This window comes from Condylura cristata, unplaced genomic scaffold (genome assembly GCF_000260355.1).
Source record: "Condylura cristata isolate star-nosed mole 26May11 unplaced genomic scaffold, ConCri1.0 scaffold00011, whole genome shotgun sequence".
Lineage (NCBI taxonomy): Eukaryota > Metazoa > Chordata > Mammalia > Eulipotyphla > Talpidae > Condylura > Condylura cristata.
This window is the reverse complement of record NW_004567112.1, coordinates 15,607,198-15,626,000: the sequence shown is the minus strand read 5'-3', so window position 1 is coordinate 15,626,000 and position 18,803 is coordinate 15,607,198. Positions and strand designations below refer to the sequence as shown.

The 18,803-nt window shown below is 39.3% G+C and overlaps 1 protein-coding gene across 1 annotated transcript in view; it reads right to left on the bottom strand.

The window, feature by feature from the left end:
• Positions 1–18,803, bottom strand: part of CFAP43 (cilia and flagella associated protein 43) — a 69,315-nt gene that overhangs the window by 9,839 nt on the left and 40,673 nt on the right. Inside the window, exons 20-32 of the mRNA XM_012723461.1 lie at positions 17,468–17,593; positions 15,650–15,754; positions 14,328–14,444; positions 13,304–13,531; positions 11,341–11,547; positions 9,653–9,734; positions 9,394–9,401; positions 9,277–9,357; positions 8,567–8,692; positions 5,117–5,236; positions 2,319–2,426; positions 799–885; positions 84–172 (exon numbers count right to left, since the gene is read on the bottom strand). Of these exons, the coding sequence (XP_012578915.1) occupies positions 84–172; positions 799–885; positions 2,319–2,426; positions 5,117–5,236; positions 8,567–8,692; positions 9,277–9,357; positions 9,394–9,401; positions 9,653–9,734; positions 11,341–11,547; positions 13,304–13,531; positions 14,328–14,444; positions 15,650–15,754; positions 17,468–17,593 (1,484 nt within the window). The remainder of the gene's footprint in view (positions 1–83; positions 173–798; positions 886–2,318; positions 2,427–5,116; positions 5,237–8,566; positions 8,693–9,276; positions 9,358–9,393; positions 9,402–9,652; positions 9,735–11,340; positions 11,548–13,303; positions 13,532–14,327; positions 14,445–15,649; positions 15,755–17,467; positions 17,594–18,803) is intronic.

Here is an 18,803-nt window from a genome sequence, read left to right as displayed (position 1 = left end):
ATTGGCAGAAAGAGATTAAATTGAATAACACTCCTTTTCATTTACAAACTTCTCTTGCCCCCAGAAACAAAAGAGGAACAAACCTTGGTCTGCGTTTAAAAAGCTTGTAGAGTACTTCCACTTGATGACTGGAAATTTCAGAAAATTCCTTTTTAAAGCTTCGATCCAGAACCTAAGGACAGATATATAATGCCAGGGTTGTAATTTGTTTTGTGCAGAAACATTTCATTTGTTTCATAACCTCTTCAAAAGACAAAATAGAGTTAGTTGTATCACTTTGATGTTAAAACTCCATGGAAACTTGGTTTCTTAGGTAAACTTGTTAGAGGGCAACCACTCACTGATTTATACTGAACAGGAATTCACCTGAGTGAATTAGAAAAGTTAATTCCTATAACCAGTCACAGAAATCATTTAGAACTGAAGTTTCTGTTCCATTCCATTCTTCTTCAAGGCTGTCTGCCTGTTCTTTTCCATTATAAAGGTGCTTGTCATAGCCCATTGAATTGGCTTCATGACCAACAAGTGAGGCCTGTAACCTGAAATTCAAAAAGCCCTAGAGAAGATCTCACTCTGTTTTTTGCACAAGAGAAATCTTAAATTAGAGTAGTTTACAAACATGAATTTTATACAGTGATTTTCAGATATAAAAATTGGCATGTAATGAAGTTCCCCCTTCCTGGGAGTTATAATAGGAGAAAAATATGAAGAAATTAAATTATACTCCTTTTCCCGTCCCCCAATCTAGGCAGCAGCAACTCAGTGGCACTGGTGAGTGTATAAGACCCTGGCCCTCACTTTGTCTTCTGCCAGCAAGTTGTCATGGTGCTCTTTGTAGACTTCAAGGTCCCCTCTAGCTTTCTGGATGGCCTCTGCAGTCTGGTTCTGTAACAACATGAGGAATAGCAGGTTGAAACCTGAGACTCTAAAATACTGGGGAAAGAACAAGGAATTTCCTAGTGCAAGATAAATGCCAGTCAAGTATCCATTATAGACAGTAACATTGGCAGACGAAAGTAAACCAGGTGGAGACAAACATCCAATTACCCGTTTCTAAGTATAGCCAGTTCTGTTGAGTGTGACTGGAGCCTGCTGCATTCCTGGCAGGGCAGCAGGAAGAAGAAATTGCAGACTTGCAAATCACAAGGACTGGGTTCTGAGAATGAAGGCCAGGCCATATACAAACATAGAGCTCTGACCCACCAGGAAGCTGACCCCCATCCTCCGCAGTGACAGGCCCTAAACTGCCAGGACTTGATCAGCAGCTTTCAGATTTCCTAATTCTTGCCACCATTTCCACCTTAGGGCCAACCAGAGAAAGTCAAGTATGCTCCCTAAAACAGTCCCAGATTTCCCAGATCTAAATAGCCTGTCTCCAGCTTCCCTTGCACCAATTTCCAGTCCGCATGGACTTGGAGCTCTTGCTTCATTTCACTATTAAAGCTTTCCCACACCCTTGCCTGCCATGAGTGAGGGTGCCCGATTCCCTTCAAACACCGAGTTCTGAGTGGTTTCAGTGGTTTCTACTTGTTCTCATCTGCCTGGTCTTTATGTCCACAGTCCAGTACCTGTTGTGGTACATCATATACTAGTGATGACTTAGGCATGAGATTGTCTCTTCACCTGTGAAGGGTAGTCAGTACCCTGCAGGGTTACATTCGGAAGGTGCTTCGTATACACTGTTTAACTGGCTCTTGGTCAAAATTATGTGTCATATCTGATACTTTAATTCATTCATATGTGTCCATGTCTTTATTAGTACTAACAAATGTTGACATCTTTTGACAAGCATTTTACAATCATTGTATCTTTAATAAAAACAAAACAAAACAAAACAAAACAAAACAACATATCTAATCATGCTCCTAGAATTTTTCAGTATAGGATAGCTTCTCACTTTACCAGCTAACCCATTACTTACATATTTAATAAAACTTAGGGTACCAAATGGTCCAGAGAGAAAAATACTCCTTAAAGAAGAAGTCGCAAATACTGTAAAAGGTTGTATGTATTGTCTAAGATCCCACAATCAGTCAGTAATCCTTCTAACCATGAGATTTGACAACTTCACTTTATAAACTATACATTGTTTGAACATTGCATGGTTCTTTTGAATAAATGAATTGCAGATGCTGAATCATATCACTTTATTAACAGATTGGAGGTGGTGTTTTCAGCTGACCCTGGAGCAATGTGACCAGACAGGGAGGGGATGTGGTATGTGGATGAGAGGCTGAGTCTAGGCCTGTGAGCTCTTGTTAAATAAGGAGCATGTCTGTCAGAAATGCTTGTATTCGGATGTCAGATACTATACTTACTTTCTCCTCCTGCTTCCTTAAAAGGTAGTTGTTCAGGCATGATTCTCTGCTGCTTATTTCTTCATCCAACAGTAAAGAAAAAACAAGGTTATTTATTTTCAATTCTTCCTGTAGAAATATTTAAAAGGGGAGGGGGAGAAATAATTAATTCTGTCTGAGAAAGGATTTTCTATTGTGAATCATAGACCGGGCATTCATCAAACAAGTTTTTGACATACAAGTTAGAGAAATTCCTTTTCATAAAAGGATGCAAAATAAACATTCAGTTATTTTACCTTTACTTTCCTTACTACACACAGTTTCTTATATTGTAAGATAAAACACACAGAAAAATCAGAACTTATGCATAGTTTGGGGAGTGTTTACACTGGCAGATACCCTTGTAATTAACGCCCAGTCCAAGAAGTGAAACTTGCCACTGTGGAAACTTCTTCTCTGGGACCTCTTATAATCTCCACTCCAGTGCTAACCACTGCCCTGACTCTTAGTAATCACATCTTGTTTTTCTTTTTAGTTCTGTTACCCAAGTGTGCATCTCTAGATAGCACAACATACCTTGTCCATTTAAAACAGGCTTACATTTTTTAGTCTCTTAGAAGCCACAAGTTCCCTTGCACCCCTCTGCGTCTGGGCCCCACTGTCTGCATCCTTATTCGATGGTTTCCTGAAATCTGGTAGCCAGGTCAGATGCCTAATCACTAGACCCAGGTCTAATTATTTATTTTTTTTTGCAACACTGTGTTTTTTGATTAAGAGACATCCAGTGTTTGGTTGTATATTTGTGATGTTAGCTATTCACCCCCTTGAGAGTTGCAAAAAAGTGGTATCACTTTGAGTCCTGGCATTAACCCTTCTCAAAGGTGACCTTCTAGTGTACCACTTCTGTGGGGATCTTGAGGGTCAAGACACCCTCCTGGTGATACCACTTTTTGACTTGTCATATGAATAAAGAATTTTTGTCATTTCTTTTTTCATTTATTAAGTAAAATTCTCAACTGCTATTTGGTTAGTTAGTGGTACAGTTCATACAGGAATGCAAAATAAATATTTGCTGTTTTCTCTTTATCAGATTTAAATAACGAATTGGTTGTTAACTTCTGCAGGTGAACAATTAGAGTTTTTCTTTTTAAAGTATGACAAATTCATAAATGTCAGTAAGTTTGATTGGTTACAATAAATTACAATTAATGTCATCATTGAAGCATAAATTGTTCCATTGAGGGGAGCTTCTAAAGTTGGCTCTTGAGTACTTTGTGATTTTGATGGTTTCCTCCTTATCTTGTATGACAAGATGTTCTAAACATATCTTTGAAAAAATAACAGCTTTATTAAGGTGTACTTCACTCATTTAAAGTATATAATTAAATGTTGGTGTATGCCTCATGTGCAAGCATCACTGTGAGAATCTCCTTTAGAGCCAGTTGCATCCCTCTGAGAAGCAGGCTGTAGCAGCGTGACACTAGTCAGTTTTCCATGGAATAACCTCTTTTGGACATTCCACATAAATGGAACCATGTGGTCTCAGATGTGTGGCTTCTTTCACTTAACCTGGTTTTAAAGTTTATCCATGCTGAAGCATTTATCAGTACTTTTTATTGCTGAGTAATACTCCATTACATGGATAACCCAATTTAATTTATCCATTCACAGCTGTTGGGTGCTCAGATTTTCTATTTTCTAGCCATTAAAAATAATGTTGATTCATTCCCAATCTCCCCATGGCCAACTACCAAGTATATATTATCCCTGGCCAGTGATTATGTTCTGTAGATGTCCATGCCCCAGAGGGGCAGCCCCTCCCTGATTACAGGTCTTCCCGGGTCCTGGAAAGTGCTCCCTTTCCTTGTCTCTAGTTCCAGAGATGATACTGGCTGTTTTTAAGTCCTTGGCTGTTGTGACATTCCTTGCTATTTCTCTTCATCCTGCCAACCTCAGGAGTGCCTGTGTTAACCTCTTCCATTTAGTGACCCTCAGTGTACAGTCCTGTTGGAACCCTGAGGATACAGACATCCTCCTGGAGATGCCCTTAACTTTTGTTACATTTTTGGGTTGACTGCCCTAATTTTGTGAGATGTAATTTCCAATAGCTCCTGGAAAATAAATGCATATACATTTTCAAGACCTTGCATGTCTCAAAATGCCATGATTCTCCTCTTACACTCAACTGATGGTCTAGCCAGCTATAGAATCCATTCTTAAAAATAATTTCCCTCAGATTTTGGGCCTCATTCCTTGGTCATCTTGGTTCTAGTTACTGCACACTTCATCTATATTCTTCTGCTGAATCAAATTAAGCCAGCTTGTTCATCTGGTGTTTTGGAACATGGATTATTCATTCATTCAACATATACTGTAATTTAAGTCCTTTATTAGCTGCTGGACACACAAGATTGATGAGATTCAACCCCTATCCTTGGGGAGCTGATAGTCCAGGGAGCATTTGAAAAGTAATCTCACAAAAATTAAAATTTAGATGCAGTGATTAATCAACGATAAAAGAACATTTAATGGGAAGGTCAAACTTAGACTAAGGAACTGGGTTTTTAATCTGACCCTTGACAGATAGGTAGATATAGGGCAAAAGGAAACAAAATTGGCAGAGCATTATAGGCGAAGTTGGAAAGGAGGAGAAATTGGGAAGTTCCAGGCACATGAACAGGGGGGTAGCAAGAGAGGGGGTGAGTGGCAAGGAGGGAGCTGCAGTGGGAACCAGGCCCTGCAGGAGCACAGTCACTAGGGTGCCACAAGCCACCTGGAGGATCCTTACAATAAGTCACTTAAATAAAGCCTTTACTTACCTGGTTAACAACCATCTCTGCCTTTACTCTCTTTTCAAAGAGCCTTTTCAGATGTTCATCAAAATTCTGTGTGCTTTCTTGAATTGAGTTTTGAAGTTTCTTCATTTCTGCTTCTAAGGACTAAAGGGAAATCAGTAGCAACGTTAGCATGCAGGTACATCAAATGTGCCTGGGAGGTGCTGGTGGAGGGCAGGTACCCTGGGGTTCTGGGTCCTCTGCCCTCTTCAACCAGAGATGTTCCACCTGGATCTGTTTAATGTATTATCTGAAGTTTTTACAAAAAAAAAAAAAAGATTACATGGAAGGTTAAAAGAAAACTGATCATTGCTAATGATTCTGATAGAAGTAGGCCTGGTAAAATAGATTTGAGAAATCTCCCCAGGAAATTCTGACTCTTTATTAAAGACAGAAATTTCCAGGCATACAATATAACCCTTAAAAAAATACATTGATTTTTTTAAAGCTGTAAATACACCTTCATTACACTTTTTTACTTTCTAGCTTTTCATTTTTTTTTTAAGATTTATTTATTTATTCATACAGAACTAGGGTACAGGCCAGAGATGCAGAGGGTGAGAGGATTCACCAGAGACAGAGCGTGGTGCAGAACAGGCAGATCGACAAAGTACACTGCTGAGGGGAGTAGCGGGTGGGTCAGGAGAGGTCTGCCATGCCATGTGGTCACTTCTGGGGCAGGCTGGAATCGAACTCATGCGGAAGTGGCTTAAGCTTCTTAGTGTTGTGCTTTAACCCGCTGCACCACCAGGGAGGGCCTAGCTTTTCATTTTTAAATAAATCCCAAAGTGATCAGGTCCCACCTGTAGTGGGGGCCAGCTGGCCTGCACTGCCCCTGATGTGATGCATGGCCTGGACTATGCTGGATTACTGTCAAGTATATTTTCCCCAGTCTAATGAGCAAACAGTCAAAGCCTAGTTGAGCCACATTCCACTGAACAGCTGGCCTTTGTGTCAGGGAATGAATGCAGCACTTCTCCATTAGAGGAGACTAAAAGGACATGAAATCCAAGTGCAGTTGATTCGTTTTTTTTGGATTAGCCGCAACAGCAAAGCTATGGAGTATATTAGACAATAGAGAAGTCTGCATATGGATTGTATTTAGAGAATTGTGTTATGTCAGCATTACACTTCCTGTCACTTTGGTACAGTCACGTGGAAGCGTGTCTTTGTTCTTTGGAGATTTATGCTGTTGTCTTGGGGACTGTCGCAATGTCTGCAATTTATCCTCAGCAACTCAGGAGAAAAAAAATAAATGGCAGTATGAAAAACTGGGTGCATAGGCTTTTTAGGGATATGGATTACTCTTTATGAGACATTTCTGTGTGTTTGAATAATTTGAAGATAGAAGTTGGTGAAAAAAAAATCACCTATTTCAAAAGTAGATGGAAATATAAAATGAGATTTGCCCTGAACTGATAATTGTTACAACTGGATGATGGGTAATTATACTGTTCTCTCTGCTTTGATATGTTTGACATTTTCTATACACAAAGGTTTTTTAAGATTGAGGAGAGAGAGGGCCCTCCCTGGTGGTGCAACTAGTTAAGCACAGCACCATGAAGCTAGCCATAGCTGCTTCAGCATGAATTCGATCCCCGCCCTGGAGGTAACCCACATGGTGTGGCAGACCTCTCCTGACCCGCCCGCTGCTCCCCTCAGCAGTGTGCTTTGTCAGTCTGTCTGTTCTGCTCCACACTCTGTCTCTGATGAAGTCTCTCATTGCCCCTGCTTCTCTGACCTGTACCCCAGTTCTGTATGTATAAATAAATAAATCTTAAAAAAAAAAAAAAGATTGAGGAGAGAGAAATTGGTGACCATGAATATCTTTTGAGAAGATATTAAACACAGTGGATTGAGGCAAAAGTGGCTCAAGAGAATGTTTTCTCTATTAGATTTTTTTATTTTTAATGAATTAAAAAGAACATAGAATTAAAAATCCTCTTGGCGGAAGTGTTTTGTGTGTATGTAAAATAAGAGATGGATGAGATGCCTAAGGTGACAGCATGGCCTGAAGCTGCTGGGAACATCCAGTAGAGAGGGACATGAACATGGAGAGGTGGGGTTGAGGGGCAGAGGAGCAGACTGCTGGGAGGAGTGAGTGGAAGGCAAGGCCATTTTTCCCATAAGAAACAGAAAGGCTGGAGCGTGTATGGACTCAGGGCAGTAGATGTGGTGGAAAAGAGTAAGGAAAATCTCTCATAGCTGCATCTCTTCTCCCACTGAGAGAGAAAATAAGGCGAGGGTGAGTTGAGGTCAGGTGTTGGGACCCTAATATAGCGGAGAATGCCTGATGTGAACTTGCTTCCCAAAGTGTGGTTCTCAGAGCAGCAGCTGCTCATTAGAAATGGGGAATCTGTGTTCTTCCACATCTTCAGAATGACAGAATGTGAATCTACTTTTTAAACAAGATCTCCCAGTTCCTATGGACCAGCTAGAGGGGAAATACAGTGCCGAGTATTCTCTAGACCCAATGAAGATTATAGCCACTAATTTAAATGTAAACTAATTCTATTTCTTTTCTCATTGCTTAGTGCCAAGTTTGGGTTTTGCCAGGTAGAGTATCAAGGATCAGGGAGGGGAGAGTGTAAGTGTGAAGTATTTTACAGTGCAAGACCATAGGGTCAATGCCCAACTTTAGGCATTTATACTCCCTAACGCCTTCAAATCTTTATTTACACTCAATGCTGCTCTTTCTGGCTTTTAGATAAGTACTGCCTTAGGGTAAAATGCACGGGCACTGTTAAAGAACTGCAGTGAATAAAAATAGGTTTATAGGTTAGCAGTAGGTTCAAGGAAATGATTCATGAGTTATGACCACTCTGAAACTGACAAATCCTACTGTATGGAAGGGTGGTATGATTTCACTTTCTTTTCAGAGAATAACCATTATTGGGTTGTATACCATCGTCTTTTGTTTCTCTTTTATAATTATAAGTAATTTTAATGTGGGAATGTTTCTTTACCTTCAATGAAAGGGGATAAAAGTAGAACTGCATTACAAAAGTCTGAAATTACAGCTGTAAACTAAATGCTGTGCTGATTGTGTCATTCTCTTCTGTAGTCTTCTTGAGATTGAGACCAAATCAAGCAAAAGTATTACTGAGCTCAGGTCAGCACAGATACCATGGGACAGTGCACTGAGCATACTATAATGGGTGTCCTTCAACATCTGAAGAATGGAGAACAAACCAAGTGAATTACAACAATGTGGGAAATGCTGAAATCAGGAACTTAAAAAGTTGTTAAATATTCTTTTACTCTTAAATTATCCTCTTGTTTCAGTTTACCTCCATTGACTTCTCTGAATTCTCTTGAAAATTTAAGCTCAAATACAATCCTTCAGCTACTAAAAACTGCGAAAATGATGGGCATTAACTTGAGATGAAACAAAACCCTTAATGTGATAGGTTAAAATAACACTGCTCTGCTGACCTTTCTATATTTATCTCTTTCTTCATTTAACTCCTTCACTTTTTTCTCATACTCTTTGAATTGTTTCCTTTCCTCTTCAGTCCACAAAGCATCAGGTTTTGCCATGAAAGCAGGTTGAGGGATCACCTGAAGACATAAATGAAAGCATGTACTCTAGCTTGAACATAGACACGGTCATACATTAATAGTTCTGAGTTACCATTACAGTTAAAAAATAATAAAAGCCCTTTAAAAGGTTATAGTTTTTCATATTGGCATGATGATGCCTTTGATCAAAGGATATGAAAAAATGTCATGAGTGGCTTAAGCGATAGTGGATGGTTTGGGATATACCCATCCATACTCATGGGTGACAGATTCAGATGCGTGAGTTGTTATCTTCGTTGGCAGAACAGTGCCTGAACTGACAAGCATGTCTGCATTCAAGGCAATGCTTTCTAAAGAATTACAGGTGCATCATTATCCAGCCTTCTGTAGAGACCCCAAACCACTGGTAGCTTATTTTTGTTCCTTTGCTTTTGGTCAAAATGGAAAAGAAGTTTGAGGTTTCAAATTTCTTTAAATTCCTGATGTATGATTTTGAGGTTCTAGGGGGATAATATCTGTTGCTAAAGAATTTCTTTAAAAAAGGTTCATGTAACAGAAATGGTAAAATTAAGTGGTGCTCTCCACCTCATTTCTCCTTCAAAAAGAATATTCCAAAATCTCACCATTCTTAAAATGTCTTCCTTCTTGACTTCCAGTACTCCTCCCATCATGTCCATCAGGGCTCTCTGTCTTGTGTCACTTTTCTGGGAAAGAGCAGGACCAGAGAGGGTAGCTGAGACTCTTGACACTCCAGTGTCACCATGGCAGCCTCTCACCCAGTGTTACTGTGACTGCATTTAGGGCTGGGGAGGGGGACAGGGGCATGTAGAGGAAAGGGAGAAGGTGGTCACTGAGGTCTGGGGGCCACTGAGCATGACAAATGCCTGATGTGCTTCTATAGGAAATTCTAAATACATGACCACTAGGCCAAATTAGGAACAAGTATTCCTAAAGGAAAGAGGGTTTTAGGTACTGTTTATGCAAAACTGCATACCCGACGCAAACTTTGCTCCATTTCATGGGTTATGGCCGATCCTATTTTGTCTTTTTGCCGAGAACTAACATGCCTTGGAGCTGTAATCTGAAAGAGAAAATGTAGTTTCTTGCTGTTACACTTAATAAAATTCAAGCCAACCTTTTTTCAGGTAAGAAGGTATTATTAAGGGGATCCAAAGGGCAATCAAGATTTGCGACCAATTTCCTATCTTGGAATGAAGAGGAGATCTAAAATGACAGGGTTGGAAAAACAGAGCTTTACTTCCTGATTGAGTCTTAAAACCCATCCCCATCACTAGAGATTATTTAATGGGGGGCTGATTTAAGTGGTAGGTTGGGGAGGTTGGTTTCAAAGATGTGTCATCTATGCCAAATCTGCAGGGCGGAGGTTCTGGGAGGTTAATAACTTATGAGACAGTCAAGGACTTTTGAGAATGCAAAGGTGGCCAGGACTGAGCAAGGTAGGGAGGAGCCTATGAGGGAGGGAGTTCAGGATTCACAACCAGAATCAACTGGAGAGTGCTTGCCAAAGGAAAGGAGCAGCCACTGCAGTGGGTTAAGCTGGGGAAGGACAGTGTCAGTTTGGGTTGTAATGAAATCACTCTCTTGAATGTAGAAGGGGTGTAGTAGGAGAAGCAGCAGAGCTGGCGAGATTAATTACATACATACTGTCCAGAGCAGACCTTGGTGAGAGCAGGAGAGTGAGGTCCTGCTGTCACTGCTCCAGAGTCTTAAGGTTACCTGGCAAGAGTCCAGGTCAAGGGAAAAATGACTCCCTAAACACATACTGTAGAGAGGAGAGGTGAGAAGGAAGCATGATTGTTTGGGGGTCGAATCCTAACTTTCTTAAGTAGCTTTGTAACTGTGATCAAACTACTTAACTCTTCTGTGCCTTATTTCCTCATCTGTAAAATGGAGGCTTTACAGTGATAAATTAGTCTCAGTCTCTTTGAGGCACTAAGAACAGCTTTCAGCTTTTCAGGAGGGATCCTGTGTTATTACTCCTAAGCAATGCTGTTCTCTTTTGCTCCCAAGCAAATTGTCTTTATGTGAGCAAATGGTTTTCTTTGGGGATTCTCTGGCATTTTATATTTTTAAGAAGTGGCATGCTGATATTTTTATTGTTTAAGCAGTTTTTGTAACCAGTTCCCTCTGTGCCTTTTAAGAAAGCCTCCTTCTGGGACCCATACCACCCTGGTGACATAGGTAATGACCAGAGGTCCCTCAGCCTGGCACTCAGTGTGGCCTCACCTCTGGGTGTAGGTGCTGGGCCCAGACTGGCCAGGGAGCCCCTGCCCTGGCAGGTCTGGAGTTAGGAGCAAGAGATTCAAGGTAAAACCTCCAGCTTTCTTGAGTGTAGGAAACATAAAGTGGAAATTGAGAGATGAAGCTGAAAAGCAAGGAGAAAAAGCTAACAAAGAGGACTTTTAGACTCTCCACAAAGTTAGAGGGTTTGAATCCTGTTTGTTTTTAGTAGTAGTGTCCCCATCTTCCCTGGACTTCATGGGATTCAGAGATGAAACCCTCATTAGTGCTGAGACTATGTCAGCTGTTAATATTATTTATAACCAAGAATTCTCCCTAACACTGTTGCTTCCAGTAGTGTAAACAAGAACATGACTAAATAAGGTCTTGGGAAAACACAGCGGGGAGGAGTTAAACCATTAGCCCGGTAAGCCATCAGCCAGTACCTCATTATTTTCCACAACAAGGATTCTCTCTGGCTTCTCAAAGTCATCAAATTCTGGTTGCCAGATTGATTCTTCTAATTCCAGATCTACAATAATTTCTTGAAGTCTTACATTTTTTTCCTTCACACGCATAATTTCAAACTCTTTTTGTTTATATGCAGCATCGAACTCATTATTGAAAGCAGTTTTTACCTTGTAAATGATATCCTGAAATATCAAAATGTTACTGAAAACACATCACATGTTATATCGGTTTTGGCAGCACGATCTCACGGTTTTACTTCCCCTCCAATGTTATTTTGTAAATTGACAGAAAACTGATCTTTCTGAAAGTTTAAGTCACTTCTTGATTCAGTCACTTACAGTGGCTTCCAACCATAGGCTGGATTAAGGCAACAGCATAATGTGATCTTACAACCTACTGTCAGAAATAGAAGTGGCAGCTTGATGTGCTGTATGTTGAAAATTCTAGAAGTAGATGATGGATTGCTTAGAAGCTTTTGGGGGCTAAGTCTTTCTACTTTTGTGTATGTTCTAAAAATCTACCATAAAATGTTTAAAAATCAAGATGTCATGTTTTAGCTGGGGAATATCTGTTCTTTGGACCCTTGTCTGGGGGGATGTGGTGAGGAAGAGATGGCTTATAGGAGCTGGAGAATCTCTCAGAGAAGCTCACTCACACACATTATAGTCTATGCTACATGGATAGGTCACCCTCAGGCAGGAGGGACTCAAGCTGCCAGCTGGGTCAGGCCTCTCTAAGGTACAGGCAGGTCCAACTAGACTGCCCCCATCTCTGCTGATCAGAAGAACAATGGGTTGTCTCAAAAGTAGCCTTAATTGTCCCATCAGAGTTCATCTATTCTATTAAAGTTGAAACCATTAAAACAGGATGGAAAAAATAATCTTAACTGCCACACCAGAATTTGTCTTGGGCTGAAATTACCTTCTTACTGGAAAATGCTTTTTAAGCAGTGGGACAGTGAGACCCTGAGGGCATGGATAAGCAGCAGCAACAAAAGAGGTAACTAAATAGTATTGAGTATAAAAGCACAGAAATTGGGCCCCCCCTGGAGGCACAACAGGTTAAAGCACAGCACTACAAAGGTAACCACAGCTGCTACAGCACAAATTTGATCCCTGGCCAGGGAGGTGATCCACATGGTGTGGCAGAGACCTCTCCTGTCTCCCTGCTGCTCCCCTCATCCAGTGGACCTGCCTCTTCTGCTCCCTACTCTGTCTCTAGTGAATCCTCTTACCCCCCCCCACACCTCTAGCCTGTTCCCCAGTTCTGTATGCATAAATAAATACATAAGTAAATATATAAATGCACAGATATTTCAGCAGGAAGGAAAAAGATATGAAGAGAGGCAGAGTAACATGGCAGGAGGCTAGAACTATAGTCATAGTCATGGCTGAAGAGTTTTCAGAACAGGACAGAACATTACCTTATAAACCACCTGCACTGGTACAGTCCCAGCTACTGCATCTTTATTTGGTGTGTATAGATGTGTTCTGAGGCTGATTTGTTTGATTGGCAAGTAAGAAGCAGGAGTTTAGAGGCTGAGGGATACTATGACTTAAGGCCCAGATTTTAGAGTGGAAATTGTATATCCAGGTTAAGGGGATAAATAATACATCATGATCTCATAAGGAGGTACTAATTTATATCAGGGTTGCTGAGAAGATAGCCTTCAAGGATTTCTTAGATTTGACTTAATTTCTTAGGTTTGTGGTATCATCCAGAATAGGTTTCAGATAATTTGGTATTACAGAGTCCAAATAGATGAAAATAACTCTCTATATGAAACCTCCGTTTTAAGAATATAGATGCCAGTCATCTGTATACTTCTCTATAAACTTGAAAGACGTAAGACATTATTAGATTTCAATTTGAGTCTTTGTAAGACATCTCAAGGTGAGCATTAGAGATTTTCAGTGATAAATTAAAAAATCCACCCACTTTCAGTAATATTATTTGGTTGATTTTCTCCTCTCTTGAATGAAGTTCCAATTGGCTTGATAATAAAGAGACATCTACTCCAAACTCAGTACTCAGACTGCCAAGCAGGTAATTGGGCAAGTTGGTGTCTTTTATAACCACATTTTCTTCTTCCTCTTCATCTTCCTCATCATGATGTGGTTTACTCAAGCCAGGTGAAGACTGAACTTCTACAATTTCCTTCCGGAACTAAAGATAGATAAATATGTCATGGGGGTTATGCAATAGCAATAATTCTTTAAAGGGCAATTTTGTGACAACTTTTATTATTTCAACAGTCATCTTAAGGTGTTAAACTAGTCTTGCCAGAAATTGAATTCAAAGTAATAAATGGACCCTGAAATTTTTGCACAAGATATTAAAGCTTTGGAAACTGATTAAATTAATCCAAAGAGTAAAATTTGTTCTTGATACTATATTTTTCTGTCAGAAAGGCTTATATATATTTTGAGTCTTAGTACTTGAACATTATACCTTTTCTCTTCATATTTTACAAAGAAACGTATTCACATAGGTTAAGAAAAATTAAGTATACCTTATTTGATGTTTGAGAAAAATAATGGATACAAAGATCTGGTCAAACAAAAGTACACCAAAGAGTCAGTATTTTTCAATGTTTTGACAAAGGTTATTGCTAAAAACAAGAGCTGGAACTACTTTAGGAAAACCATAATTCCACAAAAACAGGCTCTACTTCATCCCTGGTCAGTTAGCTTAAGTACAGTCCCTAGTGATAAGATAAAAGAAAGTTATGGATGAAGAGAACTTCTGACCAGGACTGGGCTAGTCAGTGTTGTGTCGACTATAGCCTTGATTTTTTGTGTAGATATAGTCTAGGAGATAGTCTACAAATTAACAAGGAATGAAAATATGAATGCAAACAATATCTAAACTTATTTTAAATTGTATCCCAATTCAAATCTACATGCTGACACTGCAATAAAACACATGACTTTTATTAACCCAAAGCTATTTAAAATTGTACTTTAAGACAATCTGTTTCAATCTTCTTTTGCTGCACAACTCTCTTCAACTCTTTCATCTCTTCCTTGGAACGTTCTTTCATTGGGAAGTTCTCAACCATACAGGGGATGTGAAAGCACTTGAAAAAAATGAAGAAGAAATAAATCCATTTTTAGTGCAACTGTGTGTATCTGGGTAGAGTGGGAGATGGTTTCCCTGATTAGAATTAATTCATGGGTTATATGCTTGAGTGATATTGACAATGGAAACTTCCCTTAAGACAATGTATGCTATTAGTATTGGAGTACAATTTGTATAGAAATACAATACAAAGGATATCCTTGCAAAGGATTTTTATTTTCCTAGAGCATTGGTTCTCAACCAGGAGTGATTTTGCCTACCCTGCTCCAGAGCTATGTGGTAATCTCTAAAGACATTTTTTATCTTTCACTAATGGGAGTTTGGGGTGCTACTGATGACTAGTAAATGGAGGCCAGGAATGTTGCTAAATTTTCTATCTATAGGTTAGCCCCCACAGCAAAGAATTATCCAGCTCCAAATGTGCTGCACTTGAGAAATTATCTGTTCTTGAACACTTCAATTTCATAAATGAGGAATGACCATATATAGGATGTTTGGTTGCTAAAAAAGAGGGAAATTGGGCCCTGCCTGGTGTTGCAGCAGGTTAAAGCATAGCACTATGAAGCTGTCCACATCTACTGCAGCACAGGTTTGATCCCCAGCCAGGGAGGTGACCCACATGGCTTGGCAGACTTCTCCTGTCCTGCCCAATGCTCCCCTCAGCAATGTATTTCAGTAGATCCACCTGTTCTTCCCATTCTGACTCTTGTCTGTCTTCTCACCTCCCACACCTCTGGCCTGTACCACAGTTCTTGTATGCATAAATAAATCTTATTTTAAAAAAATAATAAAAAGAGGGAAATTGTGTTAGGAGGAATTGTAATGAAAAAGGACCTTTTGGGAACCGTCAAGTCAGGCACACTCTTACGTCTCACTTTCAGTGTGGAAAGTGTGGAATGTAAGTGAGCAGCCTTTTGCAACTGACATATTAAGACCCAGATGCAGGGATTGTCACAAAGGAAAACAGGAAAGAAATCTGAAAGCGATTTCTCAGCAATCTCAGAAAAATCTGAAGAGATGCTGGCTTGGAAGCTCACAGGATCTGAGCAAAGAAGGAAGAATGAGACAAGGAACGCACTTGGTGTGATTCCGCCCAGGAGTGGGCAGGGCACCTTTCTAAAAATTTTCTACCATGAGAATATAAGTGAAATTGTCCATTGACCACGGTGTTGGCAGTTTTCAACCTGGGATTATATCTGTTACCTTAAGAGTTCGACCTTTCACAGCCATTGAATACCAACATTCTTCTTTGATAAGTTCAGTTAAGTATCTCTTGGCTAGGTTATGCATCTCTGCATCCTTTCTTATCTATGAGCATAAATAAGGGAAAAGATAAAAATGAGAATGTGGTCTATTAAAAAAAAATCTCAACTGTAAATTCACTAAAACTATCATAGGCTCATGTTTAGTGAGAGGGTTTGATCTTCCCCAAAGCATGGAGCTGCCCCCCATGAGAAGTACTGCAGGAATACTTTCTGTCCTTGAGGACAGTTCCTGGAGTTCCGTCAGGAGGCTTGGGATACCCCTCTTTGGGGATCAAGGTGCCAACACAAGCACCTTCAGGATAGGCAGAGCCTACTCGTGAGCCAGGTGGGTATGAGCACAGGTGCACAGCTGTGGCCTGGAGCACACTGAATCACAGACCTGCTGGTGGGTGCGAGAGAGGGAAGCAAACCCCTGTATCGAAACTTTCTCTTTTATTAGAGAAGTTTGGAATTCTTATGAAACTGCTGGTTATCTAAATGAGCACTTAATTCTGGTCTCTGCATATTTGAAGTTATAGTCTGTGACCTCTGCCTTGGGGTCTTTGTTTCACTTAATTCTTCTGTTATATCCAAAGATGTGAAAGCCCCACTACTCCTGAGGGTCGTATAAGTTACCTTTTAGAAATGGGTGCTCCCTCAATTAGTTTTAGATGCTTAAATAATCTAATTATTTAATACTTAGGTAGTGATTAAGCATTCTGATTTTAATAGTTTGCCAAAGAGTTAAGATGAAAGCAAGCCCCAACAGAATTTAAGAACTACTTCAGAAACATTTTGCATTTCACTTTGTTGCCATAATTGTTAGAAAACTATGAAAAATATCCCCTCGACTTGAAAATTTCTTGTTTATTTTTTCATATTTATTGTCTGAGCAATGGCTTTAATTTGTGTTTTATAATTTTTTTTACATTTATACATTGAGCTAGAGGTCAATCCAATTTTATATTACTTTTTATTAAACTGCTGTTTTGGCATATCAATTATCAGAGCCTGTCTGATTCCCAGTCTATCCCACGCTCCCCTCTCCATTGCTAAGGCCATTTGATCAGCCTCTCCAGTGGTCAAAAAGACATCCAACTGAAAGGAAGAAGGTAATTGTACATGATACATCTGACAAAAGGCTGATATGCAATATATATATAAAGAACTTATACAACTCAACAAAAAGAAAACAAATAACCCAAACATAAAATTGACATAAGAGTTAAGTAGCCACCATTCCAAAAAGACATACAGAAGGCCAACAGTTACAGGAAAAATATGCTTATCATCACTTATTATTGGGGAGATGAAAATCAAAAATATAATGAAATGCTACCTGTGAGAATGGTTCATTTCAAAAAGACCAGTAGTGTTAGTAAAGACGAGGCACAAAAGGAACCGTCATGTGAACTGGCCCATGGAAAACTGGAGATTTCTCAAAATGTTGAACACGAATTAGCAACTGTACTTGTAGGTATCTGCTCTAAGAAAGGGCCTACTAAACCAAAAGTGTCCAACGTTGTCCTGAGGTGGCTAGAGGATTTCTAAAAATGTTCAAACATGCAGTGGAAGATGGTTGGCATGTCATGGAGGAGAGAAAAATGCTCTTTTTCTCCCTAATGCCCCCCTCCACTTCAATAATCTCTGATTCTGTCCAGTTATATACACTAAATTTCATAATTCATGTTCTGCTGGTAAAGTTTTGTTTTATTTGCATTATGTTTTTTTTTATCCTTTATCATAACTTTATGGTGCTTAAATTATATTTCCATACCCTTGCTATTTCTTCCTCACTTTCATCATGGAGCCTTTCCAGTTCTTCAAGATCCAAGCCAAATTCCTGTTGCTCTAGTTTTGCAATATCATCCACTGTTTCATTTTCTTCCATCATGCTCAGAACCTAATTTTAAAAATAGGAAATGAGGGAAATGCATGGGACTATGGTGGTGGCACATGGGTGATTTGGTGATGGGAAACCCACGGGGATTACAATCGAGATGGAAAAAAAAATGTGCAAAATGATGTAAAAATAAACTTTTGTAATAAAAAATAGGAAATGAGAGTGACAAGAAGTGAAACTTGAAAGAGGTAGTTGATTTTCTTAGTCTCTTGATAGCCATCAATAAAAAAAATAGATGTTCTTTGTATCTAAATGTAACTAAGAATTAGGTCATGGGCTTATTATGGTTAAGTTTTAAGGTTTGAGCAATACATTCTCATTCATCTAAAACAAAAAAAAATGTGTTCAATACTTCATTGAGTGATTAAGAAATTACTGATATTTAGGTGTGTTAATGTGTTTTAAGAATTCTTATTTAGAAATACATACTTTAACAGTGAAACAAAATTATATGAACCTAGGATTACTTCAAAATAATGGGAGGGAATGGGAGTAAAGGTTTAGGTAAAACAATATTGGCCACTGAACTTAACATGCTCTTTTTATATTTCTACAATAAAAGCTATATTTAAGTTTATAACTTCAAAAAGTTCAGAAACAAAGAACATACACTGCAATACATAGGACAAAGAATTAGTAGCTTCAACATAAAAAGTCTTGAGCAAAGTGCTTAGAGTAGAACTGCAAGATGGAAAACTAAGAGATAGGCCACCAAAATAATGCAGTGACAGATTGGTTACCTTGGGTATTTGGCTATACTAGGAAGAGTTTTGCAGTATTTTGAAAGAGTTTGAATAAAAAAGTACAATCCAAACAAAGGCAATTACTAATTCCAGGAAAAATAAAGTTGCAAAAATAGAGATGTAGTGCTTATATATATTGTTGCTCAGCTTTGAAGGAGGTTTATATAGCTATAATAGTGTGCATAGTGAGTATGAATATATGTGTATGTTGCAGTGGTAAAGAGTGTAAAGATCATAAAGTGCCAAAATAGAAGTGTCAAGAAATAGGTTTGGGCCCTCCCTGGTGGCACAATGGGTTAGGATGCATCACTGCAAGCTAGCTGCTGCTGCTTCAGTGTGAGTTCTATCCCTAGCCCTGGAAGTGACCCCCATTGTGCAGCAGACCTCTCCTGTCTCTCCTACTGCTCCCCTCAGCAGTGTACTTCGTCCATCTGCCTGTTCTGCTCCCCACTCTGTCTCTGGTGAAT